This window comes from Vipera berus (genome assembly GCF_964194415.1).
Source record: "Vipera berus genome assembly, chromosome: 2".
Classification (NCBI taxonomy): domain Eukaryota; kingdom Metazoa; phylum Chordata; class Lepidosauria; order Squamata; family Viperidae; genus Vipera; species Vipera berus.
Genome location: NC_138203.1, coordinates 20,041,011 through 20,057,798, shown reverse-complemented (window position 1 = coordinate 20,057,798; position 16,788 = coordinate 20,041,011). Strand labels below are relative to the sequence as shown.

The window sequence follows — 16,788 nt, the reverse complement described above, 5'->3', positions numbered from 1 at the left end:
CTGAGGGTCTCTGGCAGAAGGAGGGTCTCTGGGCCAGGGCCAAGGCAGCGGGGGCCGTTCCCTCACTGTTTCCAGGATGGCTTCGCGGGCCGCATGAAACCACTTTGCGGGCCGGATCCGGCCCCCGGGCCTTGTGTTTGACATGTCTGGTTTAGGCCCATGGTGGCGAACCTATGGCATGTGTGCCACAGGTGGTATGCAGAGCCCTCTCTGTGGGCACGCGTGCCCTCACCCCAGTCCTAGGCCTTCAGCTGGGTTTTATAAAACCTTTTCACTTTAGGCCTCCACTGCCATGTGCAAAAAAAAAGGTTCAATCAATCAATCAATTTCAACTTCTCGCGGGGGAAAAAAAAGATCTCGCAAAGTTGGAATTGATTGAACTTTTTAGTCCCACCCAGTCTGCCATTACCACCGCAGCCACACCCACCCAATGGGCCACGCCCACCCGGCACCTGATGATACATAAGTGGGTTTGGGGTTGCAGTTTGAGCACTCGGTCTCTAAAAGGTTCGCCATCACTGGTTTAGGCTGAGAAGATTCTCAGCAAAAGGAATGTATTTGAGAGAGAGAAACAAGGTGAGTTTGGCCACCATTTCATTCTTAATTCCTTCAAGATCCTTCTAGTTCCCTTCTCATCATTGAAAAGGGATAAGATGGACCATTGTTCTCTCATGATGACCAGCTGCAATTCTTGAATTATGCTCAAGAATAGAGCCTTGTTTATTGTCTTATGTTCTCTACCACTCTCTTTGCATTGACTGAAGAAATGATAAAAAAGGTGGAGAATGGGGCTAGCAGGCAACAGCTTCTGCTCAAAAGCAATTCACAATATTTATTTTATTTTATTTTTATTTATTCATATCCCATATTTATTATCCCTACAGTACACAAGAACAAAATCAAATTAAAAGATGGAGGAAGGAGACCATCAAGCAAGGACTAGCATTAAAGGAGGATATGGCTGAAGGATCTGACTTGGAGGACCCTGAATAGGTTGAGACTTGGAGTGCCTAATGTATGCTCAAGTGGAGGTTCTTAGCTTAGATAACAACACGCTATATGAATGTGGAGAGACACAGAACCCTGCCCTTCTGCTGATATATCGGCTACTACCAGAAATATGTACCGATAATGACTTATTTTTCGACAACGACAAAGCCAAGAAGGTGGCTTCATTCTAGCAGTTTAAAGTTTGATCTAAACATGGAAGAAAAAGAAGTATTTTTATAAATAACTCAAGGTGGCAAACATATCCAACATGCCTTTCTCCACCTATTTTTCCCACGACAACCACCCTGTGAGGTAAGTTGGAATGTGAGAGAGTGATCGGCACAAAGTCATCTAGCCAGCTTTCATGGCTAAGGTAGAACTAGAACTCTCAGTCTCCTATGTTTCTAGCCTGGTGCCTTAAGCACTAGACCAGGAATGGGGAACCATGGCCCTTTATGACTTGCTGGCTCAGGAATTCATAAAAGGGTCATGGTTCCCGCCCTTGCACTAGACCAAACTTGTTTTCAATAGATTTAAGAGGAATGTAAAGGGTTTTTTTTAAAAAAAACAATCAGTGTCTAATTTTACCCCTTTTCAAATGCAATGTTTATTTACAGGGCCTGTGAGAAAACGTCTCTTCACTCATTTTCAGCTTTCAAGCATTGCCTTTCCTGTTCTTTTGTCAGAGAAGATCATAGCGGCCTTTCATCTTTAACTGTTCAAGCTCTAATGAACAGCTGGACCAAAACAGAGATATATGCTACCTACAATAATACCACAGGGTACTGGGGTTTAAATTGCAAATGACTACAAACTGACTCCCGGGCCCCATTTGCCTTCTCTGAATCTTGCTGCAACTGGGAGCTGCACAGAAGCTTCTAAATATTTCCTTCCCACTAGCTGTCTCTTGAATGGGCTTCAGCCAAGATACAGCCCAGCTGCAAAAAAGCAACCATATCAAATGCTGATTCTGGAAAAACAGTGTGCTATAAACATTAATCAATACACAGGGTGCTTCAGAGTTAAATGCAGAGTACAAAAGGAAATACCTCTGGAAGAAATTGACATATTCTTCCTATTTTGAAATTTGGAAGTTGATTTGGCAGACTTCAGTACTATCATGGATTTGGGATGCCAACATTTGAAATGTGCCTAGTTGCCTCTTTCAGATGTTTATTGTTAGGAACAGAACTGGGCACAAGCTGGAGACAAACAATTTGCTAAGGAGATTGACAATATTTCTATACTCCATAAAATAAGAGAGAAGCCCATCCCAAAAGTTAGGGAGGAGATTACTGCAGAATTTTTTTTTGGGGGGGGGGTTCTCAGATACTATAAGAAACAGGTGACCCCTCAAATAACCAACCCTATGCCATGTTTTTATCTTTGGATAATGTATAAAACCCAGTATTAAGGTTGCAAACCATGGTTTGTTCCTTAGAAGTACCACAGTTGAAGGAAAAATTAGTTCAGTGTGATGGGTAAACTCAGTTACTAAGAAAGAGATCAGCTTTTATTTGAAAATTTCAATTGTTTAATTCATCTAAGATGTATCAGGAAATGAAATATGGCCTATTGTTTATATGGAGATATTATGCAAAACATGCTACATGCAGCGTGCTGTCTGAGATTTATGGAGGACCAGAATTGGGAAATACTGTGCTGTTTTAATCCAATTAAAGGGGAAAAAACTCTTATACATAAACAATTAGATAATGCTGAAGGAATCATATGTGGTAAGTTGATCTAGTATCTATAAGGATCTTGCATACCATTTTCCCAGAATTAGACATGTTCAGGATGAGCTGAGATTGACCAATGATGGTACGAATAGTAGAAAGGTCTTTTTCAGATTAGTTCAAATGAACAGAAAGAGGACAATTAATAAAGATGTCATAAGTATGCAAAGCAATTTTGCTTCAGTGTTCTCCATCATGAAGTAAAGGCTCTACTGGGAAATTGTGAACCCTGAGACTGATAGAAACCTAGTCAGGGAAAACCTATCCCTCTGAATTAAGTCTCTCTAAATTTCTAGGGCCAGAAAAATTGCATCTTTGGCAATGGAAGGATTTAGCAGAACTTTTACGTATTATGTAGAGAATGGATAAAGTGTTAGAAGACTGGAGTATCTGAAACTCCAAGAGTGAAGGTAGGTTGCTCTAAAAATTGAAAGATTTTTCAGCAAAGCAGAAAAGGATTTATCTTGAGTGCCAGAAAACTAATTGCCAGAAGTTACCATGGAATTATAAAAAAATAGGTTTGATCATAATAATCTCTAAAATCAGATTACTTCTTTAGATTATGCAAATGCTGTTGATGTAGACGTAGTTCAGTTCCAAACACAGCATTTGACAAAGTATCCCATCCCATAACATTCTGATTAACAAGCTGGTTAAGTACCTGCTGGATGGCATGGCAGTAAGATCAATATAGAGCAGGTGTGTCAAGCTCCAACGTCACCTGACATGTCATGACGTATTGTGACTTTTTTCCATTGCCAGCAATGGGGTGGGTGGGGTTTCGCTATGATGCATCTGGCCCACAGGCTGACAGTTTGACACCTTTAATATAGAGCTACCACCAAACTCATATTTAAAGTGATTATCAGTAGTTCTTCATCAGGTTGACCCTGAATTGGGGTGCCGCAAGGTTTAATCCTGGACTGTGTATTCTGCAACTGCTTTATTACCAGGAGATGAAGGAGGAGATGAAGGGAATGCTTCTCAGTGTTCATCAAGCTGACAGAACACACAACATTGAGTGGAAGAGCTACTACCCTAGAAGATACAATAACATCAAAATTATATGAATGATTCAGTGAGATGCTCTGGAAAATATCAGAAATGAACATTTAATAGAGGCAAATGGAAAGTTCTTGACTTGGAAAACAGAAATTAAAGATGCAGGTATAGAATGAGGGATATTTGGCTTGGCAATAATACTGGTGAATAGCTGTTGATTGCAGATTGTCTATCAGCCACCTCTGCACAAACAAAAAGTAAGTGTAATTTTAGGCTACATCAAGAGAAGAGTTAATTTCTAAATCGTAGGAAATAGAGATTCCTTGTTATTCTGCATTGGCCAGACCTAACCTAGGGCTTGGTTAACTACTTGCAGGTACCACATTTTGAAGATTCAGATCAACAGAAACAAGTATATAGAAGGGCAACAAGGATGATCAGAGAAATAGAAGCTAAGTATGTATTTGCAGGGCTCTGTAGTCCTTTGATTTCAAAGGGGAAAAGGTGTTTGGGAACATTCAGGGGCTTTCTTACACTGCCTAGCCTGCAGCAGCTCTTTAAAGGAGCTGCTACTTTTTTTTTTTTAGCCAACATTGTGCCGTTGCCCTCTGCATTTGTATCACGATGCCAGAAAATAGGTGTTTGTTTAATGAGTTGCTGACACCCATAGGCACTCTGAAATACCCTTTTCCTTTCATATCCATAGTGTCACATAGCCCGTTCATTTTAATGAGTGGCTTACTTAAAGAACACCTAGCAGTCTGAAAAATGCTGGGATACTTTAATGAATAGCAGACTGGTGTTGAGTTCATGCAAGGTCCTTTTTTTTTTTTTTTTTGCAAATCAGTTTCGAATTGTACGCAGCCCTACTAATGTAAATGGCCCCTTTCAGCAATATGATTATGCAGTAAAGCTAAACTCATCTATCTGGCCATAAAATGAAGATGGTAGAAGTCTTTTCCCCTAGGGGCCACCAATAGGTTTCTACTATACATATTTGTTCCTAAACTCTTTAGTAGGCTGCAGTAATGTTCCATAAAAATTTGCATGTTTTACTCATTTTTAAATGTTACACACTATCTTTCAGAACTGTATAAGATTCTGTAAGATTGTCATAGTAATTACATGTTAAACCAATTGTAAAATAACATATGCATGAATAAAAAACCAAAGTCATGTTCACAGCTACTATTTTTATGATGTATTTGGAATAATAAGTATTTGAAGATCTAGGTCTCCTTACAGTTAATCAGGAAAATAAGTGATAGCATGGAGGTCTGGAGAATCCATTTCAAATTTCACCAGAAGAAAGCTAATACTAAGTAGATTTCCTATGAGATGAAATTTTAAAGAGAGGGGAACACCTATGAAAAGTCACTGCTTTTTACAATTGCCAGCTCAATAAACCTTACTAGTGGTTGAGAATCTAGCAGGAACACAGACATAGATGACTAGAAGGTGGCCCCTAAACTTCAGGTGCTTCACACAACCTTTTGAATTAGCTTCAGAAGCAACAAGGCAGCCAATTTGGATGATACGGAATCAGTAGTCTATGTTCTAATTTCTCTGTACATACAAATCATTCCGCCCCAGTGGAAAATTCCAAATCAATTTCAGGCATTCCACCCTAGTGGGAAATTCCAAATCAATTTCAAATGTAACCTTACATAGTATCTTCCAATCTATAACTAGGGTCATCAGACCCTGCTGCAAAAATCAGAATGACCACTAGAAGGCAGACGAAAACTTTTAACTTTTTGTTGTCAGTCCTTTGGAAGATGGCCAGTTATGGTAAGATATGTCTCTCAAGATAGAAACTGAGCCACAGAATCAGCCACAGCTGATAAAAAACACATTTTGTCATTTATTCATTTGCCTTCCTGACCAGAAACAGCTGGTGGTCATTTAATTCAAATACATATGTCCATCATAATTATCTTAGAATTTATTGGCAGCTACTGAGCTAAACTGGGATCACTTAGATAGATCCTTGAGGTCAGGCCAACAAAATTAGCCATCTGTCTAATAAAAGCTTTAATCTCTGTCCATTCTTAAGCATTATATCCCCAACTGTGCTGTCTGTAGCAACAGTAACTTATCAAAAATAAAATCCAGGTGTTACTCTGAAAACTGTATTCTGACCAAATGAAATAATCTGACATTTGCAAGGGACAAGTTTTAATACACTGGATCATCTAAATTATGACGAGTTCAATTAATAAACTCTCCAAATGAACAAAGCATCTAACCCTGTTCCTCTGTAAAATATTTCCTCTGGAATAATTCCATAGCCTTTAACTGGAACCACAATTTTCTTACTTCAGATATAATAATAACAATAACAATAACAATAACAACAACAACAACAACAACAACAATAACAATAACAATAACAATAATAATAATAATAATAATAATAATAATAATAATTTAATTTGTATACCGCCCTTCTCCCGAAGGACTCAGGGCGGTGAACAGGGCAATACATAATAAAAACCAGGATACAAAAATTAAAAAGTAATTAAACTACAATGCCCGTAATAAATTAATACATATTAAAAGTTAAAACTGATTATAAAACCCAGCCCCAACCCATCAGACCAGGCCAGCTTGTTCAAAAAGAAAAGTTTTGAGATCACGCCAAAAGGAGCGAAGGTCGGGGGCCGTTCGGAGCTCAACCGGCAAGCGGTTCCAAAGGTCTGGCGCGCCCACAGAGAACGCCCTCCCCCTGGGGGCCACCAATCGACATTCCTTGATCGGAGGCACCCTGAGGAGGCCCTCTCTGTGGGAGCGCACTGGACGGAGGGAAGTTGACGCCGGCCGCAGGTGTTGCCGTAGGTAATCCGGACCCATGCCATGTAGGGCTTTGTAAGTCATCACTAACACCTTGAACCTCACCCGGAGAGCAACCGGCAGCCAATGCAGCTCGCGGAGCAAAGGTGTAGCATGGGAGTATCGGGAAGCTCCCAGCACAACTCGCGCGGCTGCATTCTGCACCAGTTGGAGTCTCCGAGTGGACTTCAAGGGCAACCCCATGTAGAGAGCATTACAGTAGTCTAGATGAGAAGTCACAAGCGCATGAGTGACTATACGCAAGGCATCCCGGTCTAGATAGGGTCGCAACTGGCGCACCAGGCGAACCTGGGCAAAGGCCCCCCTAGTCACAGCTCCAATATGCTCTTCTAAAGAGAGCTGTGAATCTAGAAGGACCCCCAAGTTGCGCGCCCTATCTACGGGGGGTAATAGCTCACCCCCCATGGCCAGAGATGGAATAATTGGAATTTCCCGGGATGCTGGCACGAACAGCCACTCAGTCTTGTCAGGGTTGAGTCGAAGCCTGTTCTTCCCCATCCAGACCCGGACCGCCTCCAGGCAACGGGACATCACATCGAGGGCATCACTGGGGTGGTTTGGGGTCGAAATAAAAAGCTGGGTATCATCAGCGTAATCTGGTGGTGATGCTGTCTATCCCTCATTTTTCTAGCTTACAAAAAAGTAGGTTGTGGTCTGCTTTATCAAATGCTTTAAAGGTAAAGGTAAAGGTTCCCCCGCACATGCGTGCTAGTCGTTTCTGACTCTAGGGGCCAGTGCTCATCTCCGTTTCAAACCCACTGAACTCTTAAGTATACTACGTCTACAGAATTTCAGCTTGCAATTGCTTTATTGTCCAGTGTTATGCAAACATAGGAAATTGAATTTACTCTATAAACCACTCTTCTGTTAAACCTGGGTTTGCATGTTGAACTGGCACCACCCACATTAGTTTTCAATCTCCTATTTGGATACATAAAAGCCAAGAAGACAAGGGAGAGACCAGCACTCATCCTGATTTCTTTTCTCAATAGGAATATTTCAGCTTAGTTCTTAGGAAAAGTGTTTGCTACAACCAGGAATTTTTAAAAGGTGCATGTCTAGGTATTACCCTGACATTTCATCTTGCCTACCACCATTCCTTATGTAGTCACTGAAGAGAGAACAATGTGCCCCATATCTAAAAAATGCTATTCACCCAAATTAGAGAATGATTCATTCTTCTTCACTATCGTGAAACATTAATGCACAATCATCGGGTTTGCACATTTGACTATAGCTTGTTGAACATGCCACAATAGCCTTGTTCATATCTTAATTTTGTAAACCACAGTAGCTGAATGAAGTGCATCAGAAACTTTTAATGTATTCTCTGCTGGTAGAGAACAGTTTGAGAACAGATACAAAAAGAAACGTTGATGACCTCTCATTTGGTATATAAATCTAAACTCATAATCAATGTGCATTTTAAGGAACTCCTTAGCCCCCATACATTTAAGTTTAGTTTGCAAAAGTATGCCAGTAATTTTGCCCCTTGCATTATGACTTAAAATAGTGAGTGTTCCCACTGCCATTTTGGACTCTGCATTTTCTATACAGATTTATTCTGGAAAAGCAGCCAGTAGGGAGGGGGGCAGGAGGAGAACTATATGAAATACAAAGATCATTTTAATCACTTCCTCAAACATTTCAATATCAAGACTCTAATGTTGCCCTTGATACTTATGCAAAAACCTCAGTGACGTAAGGGGGATTCAGCTTCAGATCAAATATAGCAAAAGACTCTGAGGGGCTTTTATGCACTTTTAAGTGCCCTCTTTCAGAACCTTGGTCTTCACAAAACCACCATTTCATGAAAGGCCCATCATTACTTTTCAATAGAATTGCTGCCTGACTCCTTCCGTCTGCTACCATTCATGAGCATGAAAATCTCCATTGTTTAAAATCCCAGCTGCTCCCAATCCTGCACTCATCAAGACATGTGCCACTGGGTACTTAGACCAAAGTGCCTGCATGCCTTCCAAACTGAAGGTTCATAATGATCACACTGGCTTATATACAAGTGATTGATTGATTATTGCGGCATCAAGTCATTTTTTACTCCTAGTGACCACATGGATAGATTTTTGACCATCATAAAAAAATGTGTTGAGCTTTCCTGTGTTCATGTGACTTACATTCTATGCTCCTATTGTAATTCTATCTTTGCATCTTCTGATGTTTTCCTGGTATGGCAACATCAGCAAATTGATATCCTGAAGGGTTTAATCTAGCCGCATCATAAACATTAGTATTCCAAAAGATCCTCAGCTCTTCCCCAGTAGCATGTTGAATGGCCTCCAGCCTAAGGGGCCCATTCTTGAGCATTTCTATCCATGTGGATAAATATACAGAAGTGGTTTATCATTGCTTTCTTCTGAGTAGTATAAATTGATGCCTTTGCCACTGTCACTAAAGTCATCATCTGCCTCTACCTTACTATATTTCTGTTTCCCAATATAGGTGCCTATTTGCTTTACATGGGCATCTGGGATGACTGCCACACGTATATGTCTGGGGATATATACTTTTGGCATACTGTATACTCTCAACATTCTTCACTCATCCCTCCCAGGAGTAGCCACCATCATAAGGCAGCATAGCAGGACTTGTGGAGATAGATACAAGTACTGAGACTTGTTTAAGACCTGCCTATGTAAATACACTTTTCTTGTTACAATTGTACAGCTATTATGATGTACAGAAGAATTCTTTGAGAAGATGCCCAGATCTATTTTTCTGGCATGGAGGTTAGGGTCCTCTCCTCAAGTGGAAAGGAATTCAGTGTTTGGTCTCCCATCTCTCAGGATTTTTTTAAATACAAAGCTACATTCCTTTCACTGTGCTTTTAATTGTTAATTTGTTTTAATATTAATTTAAGTGTTCATAATTTATGTTAACTTTTCATACCAATTCTATTTTTTCAGTGTGGAAAAGTATCTTCAGTATTAGCTTAAAGAGAACTCAGGACACATATTACCTTTAAAAAAATGTTATAAGGCCTTTTCCAATTCAATGCATTGAAATAGTAGTACTCAGAATTCCCATATTCAGTCTTCCAATTTCTAAAAGATGGATTGAATCTGACTCACCCTGCCTCAGCCCACAAGAAGATGCATGTGAAATAATATGGGAAGCTATGCTTCTGAATAACAAAAATGCATGTTTGCTTGCTTCCTTAACTGCTAACTAAACTAGACTCATCCCAGATTAAGGTCCAGGCTTCAAGACAAAACAGCAGTCCTTAAAAATAAGCAAATAACAAACACATTAAACCTATCCAAAGGATTGCAATCATTACTCCAAATGGAGTCCCCATCCATCTACAAGCTGTATGTGTTATTTATTGATTCCTTCAATTGTGTTTTGATTCTTGGCAATTACAAAGACAAGTCCACACGGTTTTCTTGGCAACCTTTTTCAAAACAGATCTGCCATTATCTTCTAGGACTGAAATGGAATAGCTGGCCCAAAGTCATCCAGCTGTTTTTGTGTTTAAAGCAGGACTAGAACTCATAATCTCCTGGGTTCTACTCCCACATCTTTTACCACTGTAACGAACCCCAGACTTATTTTCCTATGGAAAACAGGATGCATGAGTGTTCTTGTCATGATCAGGTAATTGAATGCTTTATTCCTATAGAGCAACATTCCACCCAATTCTTTCCATATATAGGGAGAATGCATGCACTCAGTGACCACACAAAGAGAGCTATGAAGCCATGTGTGTTTGGTGTGCCTTAGAATGGAATGCAAATGATTTTTTTTTTTAAAAAATAAATGATTGCAGAATTTTTCTGCACAATAATGTCCATGGATGGACATATAGATCCTTCCAACACATTCTGGATGTTATATGTAGTTGCCCAATACTGTGGGCAACCCCACCCATTGGTTGACACTGTCCTCCAGCATCCATATTATAAGTACCTTCTTTCAGCACAGGGTTCATTTAAAACTCCCTTCTATTTTCTTAATCTGAGCCTGCAGTCCCAGTTTTATCATAAGATGCTTAAAGATTCCCTCACTTTGTGGGATTTCAGGAGATTGAATCAATGAATGAAGGGTAGAATAGGATTGCATCTAACAGATGTACATGCTGAAATTCAAAAGCCACCCCACCCCACCCCCTTGTCAGTCACTTGTTTGATAGAAGCAACAAGACTGCAAAACTTTGTAGTAGTGGAAAAAAATAGCTCTTCCGCATTTAGAACATGGTCATAACCAGACTAAGATCCCATCTCTTCCTCACTCAAATCACATGAACTTTCCGTTTAGGAACTATAAAGAAATATCATTGCTTGCGACTACTTTTAAGAAAACTCAGGTACTCTCTTGGGCTTCACAAATATTACTTCTTCACTCTCCTCTCATACCTATTTCCATGTCAAACAACAAATCCACTTTACTTTGCGGAAAATAAACAAACCAAACTTGCCATATTGAACAACACTAAAAGACAAAGTCAAGTGCATGTTGAGTCACCGGAGAACATTAACCATCAATTGGCACCTCCAAGTACTGTGCAAAAGCTTGAATGCCACTGCAGGGTTTAAACATAAACGAAAATTATTGGTCAGTGGTTTAAAATTTCCAAACATGACTTACAGTAGTTTGCATTTCACAAGGAATAGTACAATTAAATTATGGGGGAAAGATTTTTATGTTTAGCAGTTTCTAAAAAGTATAACACAAATTTTAAAAGAATGTATTGTGATCTGGGAAATTATATCATACCTATTCTGGGTAAATTGATAGAAGACATTGTTAAATATTTTAAAAATCTAGAATATTGAAAGCCAAATATCACTGAGGAAGGGTCAACACAGGTCTTACAAAGGTACATCCGGTTTTATTAACAGCTTTCTTGAAGGAAGAGTCTGCTGTTTGGCCTTCCTTCCTTTTGGAAGTCCTTCATTAGCTTTCACAGATCCCTCCCTTAAGAATTGCTTATGGGTATTTAAAGTATTTTTCATATGCAAGACTGACCTAAAGAAAAGGAAGAAAAGTGAATGAAAGGCATGTTATTGGGGAGGGGGGACTATTTTGAGCTAGTGTTGACTCTTGTCAACTACCTGGACAAATCTCTGGGTTTTTTGGCAAGATTTTTCTGAAGTTTTTGCCATTGTCTCCTTCCTTGGAGTGAGAAAAAGCGACTTTACTACTACACCAAACTGGTTCCCATGATAACCAAGCACAATTACTGTTTATATATAATGGTGTTATATATTCATTCACTCTGAATGAAGCTAATTCCAAAACAGAGATGCAGAACTTGTAGCCTTCCAAATATTACTGTCATGGTTCCAACAGATGAAACTCTTCAAAAGAACTTAGAGGCATTGTTTACCTTAAAGAATCTATTATTCAAGAAACAAAGTATCGGCACTACATAGTTGAAACCAAAAACTAAATTCTCCTCCCCTGGATACAAAGTAACAAAGCACAATTCCCTCCTCCAATAAACAGTCATAAATCACATTCCTCAATTAGCTTGAAGCAAGGGCTTTCTCCCCAGCTCTCCAGCCAGCCAAAACTCTATCAACACTGGGCCCAATGACCTTGGGTTCCCACGGCTGAGTTATTATTGTTATGACTAGCTGGACTCTCATCAACATTCCCCCTCCCAGCATCAACCAACTCTAAAAACAATAGAGGAAAATGGCTGCATTTCCATCTGTTGTCAAAGCAAGAGTATCCGATGTTAGCAGCATTGACAATTACTGAACACAACTTTCATAACTCTTGACTAGTGATCATGGTGGCTGATATGCACTGGTTCCCAACTCCTGCCTTGCATGGAATGAATGAGGGGCAATGCAGATTTGAGCTGGATGATCTGGTTTTCCAGCATCAACCTGTCTGGTCACTAGGTACGGTGCAGGGGAAAACGGAGTTTGTTTGGGAGCAGTCAGACAGTATACAAACAGATCCCTTTCTCACTCATGCTAGATGCACATTGGGAGATTTTGCACATTTCTTTCAATATATGCAGGTTGTCTAGAACCTAACTGGGCTGAGTGAATAAGGCAGATTTGCACAACTCTCTCTTTTGGGAAGGTGTCTTTCCCACTTGATCCAAAGATACTGGTTTTGAAGTGTAGGCCTGCATACACTATTTTCGGTCTATCTTTCAGCGTATACTATCATCTAAAGAGGAAACATTACTCAAAAATTGAATTAACTGATATCCCTTCCAAATGAACTGTTCCATATTTCTAAAGTACCTTACTTTTATATTTACACTTGCCTTAATCATCTATTGTAATTTTTTTAAACTGATTAGAATCTACAGGAGGACAGCCCTATTATCCCATGAGCCATCATGTTGTAAGTAAATGAAGAGAATATGGGATATCTGTCCCAACAATTTGTTACACTGAACCCTAGCACAAATGATAAAGTTGTATAATTAAACCAGCTTCTATTGAGAGAACTGGAGGAAAAGTTTGTTTCAACTGGAGTATTAGGAATAGCATATTTCGAAACTAGAAGATATGTTTCAAAGACAATAATAATAATAATAATAATAATAATAATAATAATAATAATAATAATAATAATAATAATAATAATAATAATAATAATTAATAGCAAGTTATTTGCTTCCTCTTATTTATTTTTGTTGTTGTTAAAAAGCACTGCCTAACAATTTTGCTCACACTGCACTGCTTGAATGTAAAGATCAGCTTCTGTCAAGAAAGTCTTCTGCTGGAATTAATGGGGTTACAGGGGTGAATGATTCTAGTCTACTATTTTAGAATTCAGATTGCAATAACTTCCCTGCAAACAGTCTTTTCCAATCTTGGTTTTTACAAATAGATATTTTGCAGTAATTCAGAAAGACTGACCTTTTTTCCAGCATGAGGAGACACTGATGGGTAAATTAACACTTGTTGAATTTCTGCCTTCAAAGCCCAGGGAGAGAAACACATGTCTTTTTAACTCTTCCCACCCCCTAAAAAATAGTCAAATTACTTTGGAGGCAGTCTGATTTTTTCCCCTTTTTGTCTCAAAGAACTGAGGATTAATTTACCCCAGTGCTTGGATCAATCCTAAACACCATAAAACATATATGTTCACGGAAGCCCTTTGGGTTGTTAAAAAAAAAGTCATCAGAGTTAAAACTAGAGATGTAGTCTTGAGGCAAATGTCAGAAGCTTCCCTAGAAGTGCCATCTCTAAGCAATGTGTCTGGACTCTTTAATTGGCTTTGTACATAATGAACCCTGGCTGGTCTCCACCACAGGGGCGGGGAGGTGGGAGAAGAAAGCAAAGCAAAACAAAACTCCTCCAATTGTGCCTGGCGTAACAGGAAACTAGCAGCCATTCTGTCAATATGGATTAAATAAATCTTGTTTTCAAAAAGCTTCTCCCCTTTTTAAGCATTCTCTCCTTCTTCTCCTCCGCCCCCGTGTCTTTTTTCCCCTCTTTCCTAGCGTCCAGTAATTGAGATCACATGGAATCGGCTCCAGCGGATTTCAGTAGCCGCTGAGATTTTACCCAGCAGGAGATATATAGTAGCGGAGGTGAGGAGGTGTGCAAGGATAACGGATGGAAGAAGCGAGGCTCGGGTAAACGCCAGGGCGTCCTTCCACGCGCGTGTGAGAGTGTGTGTTTGCACACACACACACACACACACGCAAACGCTGCTTGAAGGAAAGCTTTTATTTTGCCCTTCCTTTTTCCCAACCACTCGCGGCTCCTTTGCTCTTCCACCGGCCCGAGGAAGGCCAGCTGCTATACACACAAACACACACACACACATACTTTCCATCGGGCACTTTCGGGGGACACGCAGCCCGAGTTGGTTAAGGCACCCCATCTTCCGACTCTTACCTTGTCGCCGCGGGATATTTCTCCGGTTGGCAGCGAGAGGTCCGACGCAACAAACCAAGACAAGGAGCACCAGGCGGGGGCAGCTGCGACCACCTCGGTTGTTTAAACCCATTTTCTTTTCTTTTTTTCTTTCTTTTTTGGCTCAGGTCGGACGGCCCTCTCGAGCCTTCCCCCAAATATTGTTTGAATCAAAGTTTGGGCAAGTTGACTTGAAAGCGTGTTAAAGGTTGGATCTGCAATCCGAGGCGACGCCACTAAATAATTTTTTAAAATATATATATAGAGAGAGATATATATCTATATATATAAGGATGATCTGGGAGGAGTTTCCAAGTGGGGAAAAGGGGGAAACGAGAAGAGAGCCCGCCGCGCGCAAGTCCCGAGTCCGCAGAAGCCAGACGGCGCTAAGGGAAGCCGACGCGGGCTAAGCAGAAGGTTTGCACACACGCAAACGGGGCGGAGACTGCCTTTGGATGGGATTTAGGCGAAGCTCCCGTAATGAAATGGCGCGCGCGGCGATTAGGAGAAAAGACCGGCGCCCTTCTAATCGAGAAGGAAAGACCCGGCAGGACGCCCCGTCTCCCCTGCGGTGCGATCGACGGACGCCCTCCTGAGGAAATGCTGGGACTGCGTGTCGTGGCAAGGCGGCGAGCAGGTCTCCGCGCGCCGGAGCGCAAAGCGCAAAGGCGCGGGCTGAGCGCGCGAACTCCAGGGTGGACGAAGCTCCTTTGAGTAACGCGCTCTTCCGATCCCGAGGGCTTTTCTGCTCCTTCCATCCGCTCTCGGCCGTTCGTCCGGTTTTCTCTCCTTCGCCTAAATGGCAAATGGCCCGGTTTTAACTCTTCAGACATGCAATCGCCTCTTTAGAAGCCCTCTGGATTTTTCACTAGAAACTTTCCCGTTACGGATTGCCATTTTAAAATGCCTTTCGCGCTAGCCTTTCCTAATCCTTTTTAGCAACTTTTTTTTCCTTCTTCTTCTAAGGGACCTGGGGAGGTTTATCTTCGGCAGGAATAACCCTCTACCTGGAATCGGTGGCAAATAGATTTTGATCAGTATCCTATATTGATTGTTATCACGTTCTGTTTTAGTTTCCCCTAGCAAAGTAGTGATATTTTTTTTCAGGTGACACATACTTTATCTAAAAATATGCTTATTATATGCGAGGGCTTACATTATTTCTATAACAAGCAGAAAAAACAAACACTAGTTCAAATGTGGTTTATGCATTCAGAAATTCCAAAGACCGATATTTTTTTTTGTTCTTGAGTGAAAAAACAAAAATCCTTAATTTTAGCTTACTCTGACCAATGAATCAGACTACATAATATAGATGCCTTATGGAGGAGACCTATCTTCCAACTAGATAGGTTTATTTAAACTAAGGGGCATCAAACAACCTTGCTTGAAAGTAGCTTATCGCTCTGTGTATGGAACGGAAGTTGTGTAATTTTTGTTAAGAACTTCCAAACTCATGCAACAAAACCAGTTCACTTCCCAGAGGACACTATTAGAAACATGAGTTTGCAACTAGTCTACATTTGTATCTCTACAGAAGATCTGATATATTTCCAGTAAAAAAAAATGCACCATCAGTCCCCATCTCCCCTGGGTTTAATTTGTGGCCTGATCTGTCAAAGCAGCAGAAAGGTCCTTGTAGACCCCATGAGACATAAGGACATTTTACTTTTCTGAAAAGGATCTGCAGGTAGATGCCTAACATGACAAAATGTAAACAAGGCAAACAAATTTCTGCCTAATGTAAAGGATTTTATTCTTTTATTTATTCTTCTCTAGGACAGAATTTTTAAAAGTTGTAGCTCATGACAAATAATAATAATAATAATAATAATAATAATAATAATAATAATAATAATAATAATAATAATAATAATAATAATAATAATAATAATGGTTATCTAGCCGAACCCCCTGCTCAGACAGGAAACTATACCATTTCGGACAAATGGCTGTCCAGTCTTTTCTTAAAAACTTCCAGTGTTGGAGCATTCACTGCTTCTGGAGGCAGGTTGTTCCACTAGTTAATTGTTCTAACTGTCAGGAAGTTTCTCCTTAGTTCTAGGTTGCTTCTCTCCTTGACTAGTTTCCATCCATTGCTTCTTGTCCTGCCCTCAGGTGCTTTGGAAAATAGCTTGACTCCCTCTTCTTTGTGGCAGCCCCTGAGATCATGAACACTGCTATCATGTCCCCTCTCATCCTTCTCTTTAAACTAAACATACCCAATTCCAGCAGCCGTTCCTTATATGTTTTAGCCTCCAGTCCCCTGATCATCTTTGTTTCTCTTCTCTGTACCCTTTCTAGAGTCTCAACATCTTTTTTACATCGTGGTGACCAAAACTGGATGCAGT

At 40.3% G+C, this 16,788-nt stretch overlaps 1 protein-coding gene across 1 annotated transcript in view; it reads right to left on the bottom strand.

Moving 5' to 3' along the window:
* EGFLAM (EGF like, fibronectin type III and laminin G domains) overlaps window positions 1-14,742 on the bottom strand; it is a 104,405-nt gene extending 89,663 nt beyond the window's left edge. The window contains exon 1 of the mRNA XM_081321668.1: window positions 14,420-14,742. Coding sequence (XP_081177794.1) covers window positions 14,420-14,531 — 112 coding nt within the window. The 5' untranslated portion in view covers window positions 14,532-14,742. The remainder of the gene's footprint in view (window positions 1-14,419) is intronic.
* Between the last annotated feature and the right edge of the window lie 2,046 nt (window positions 14,743-16,788).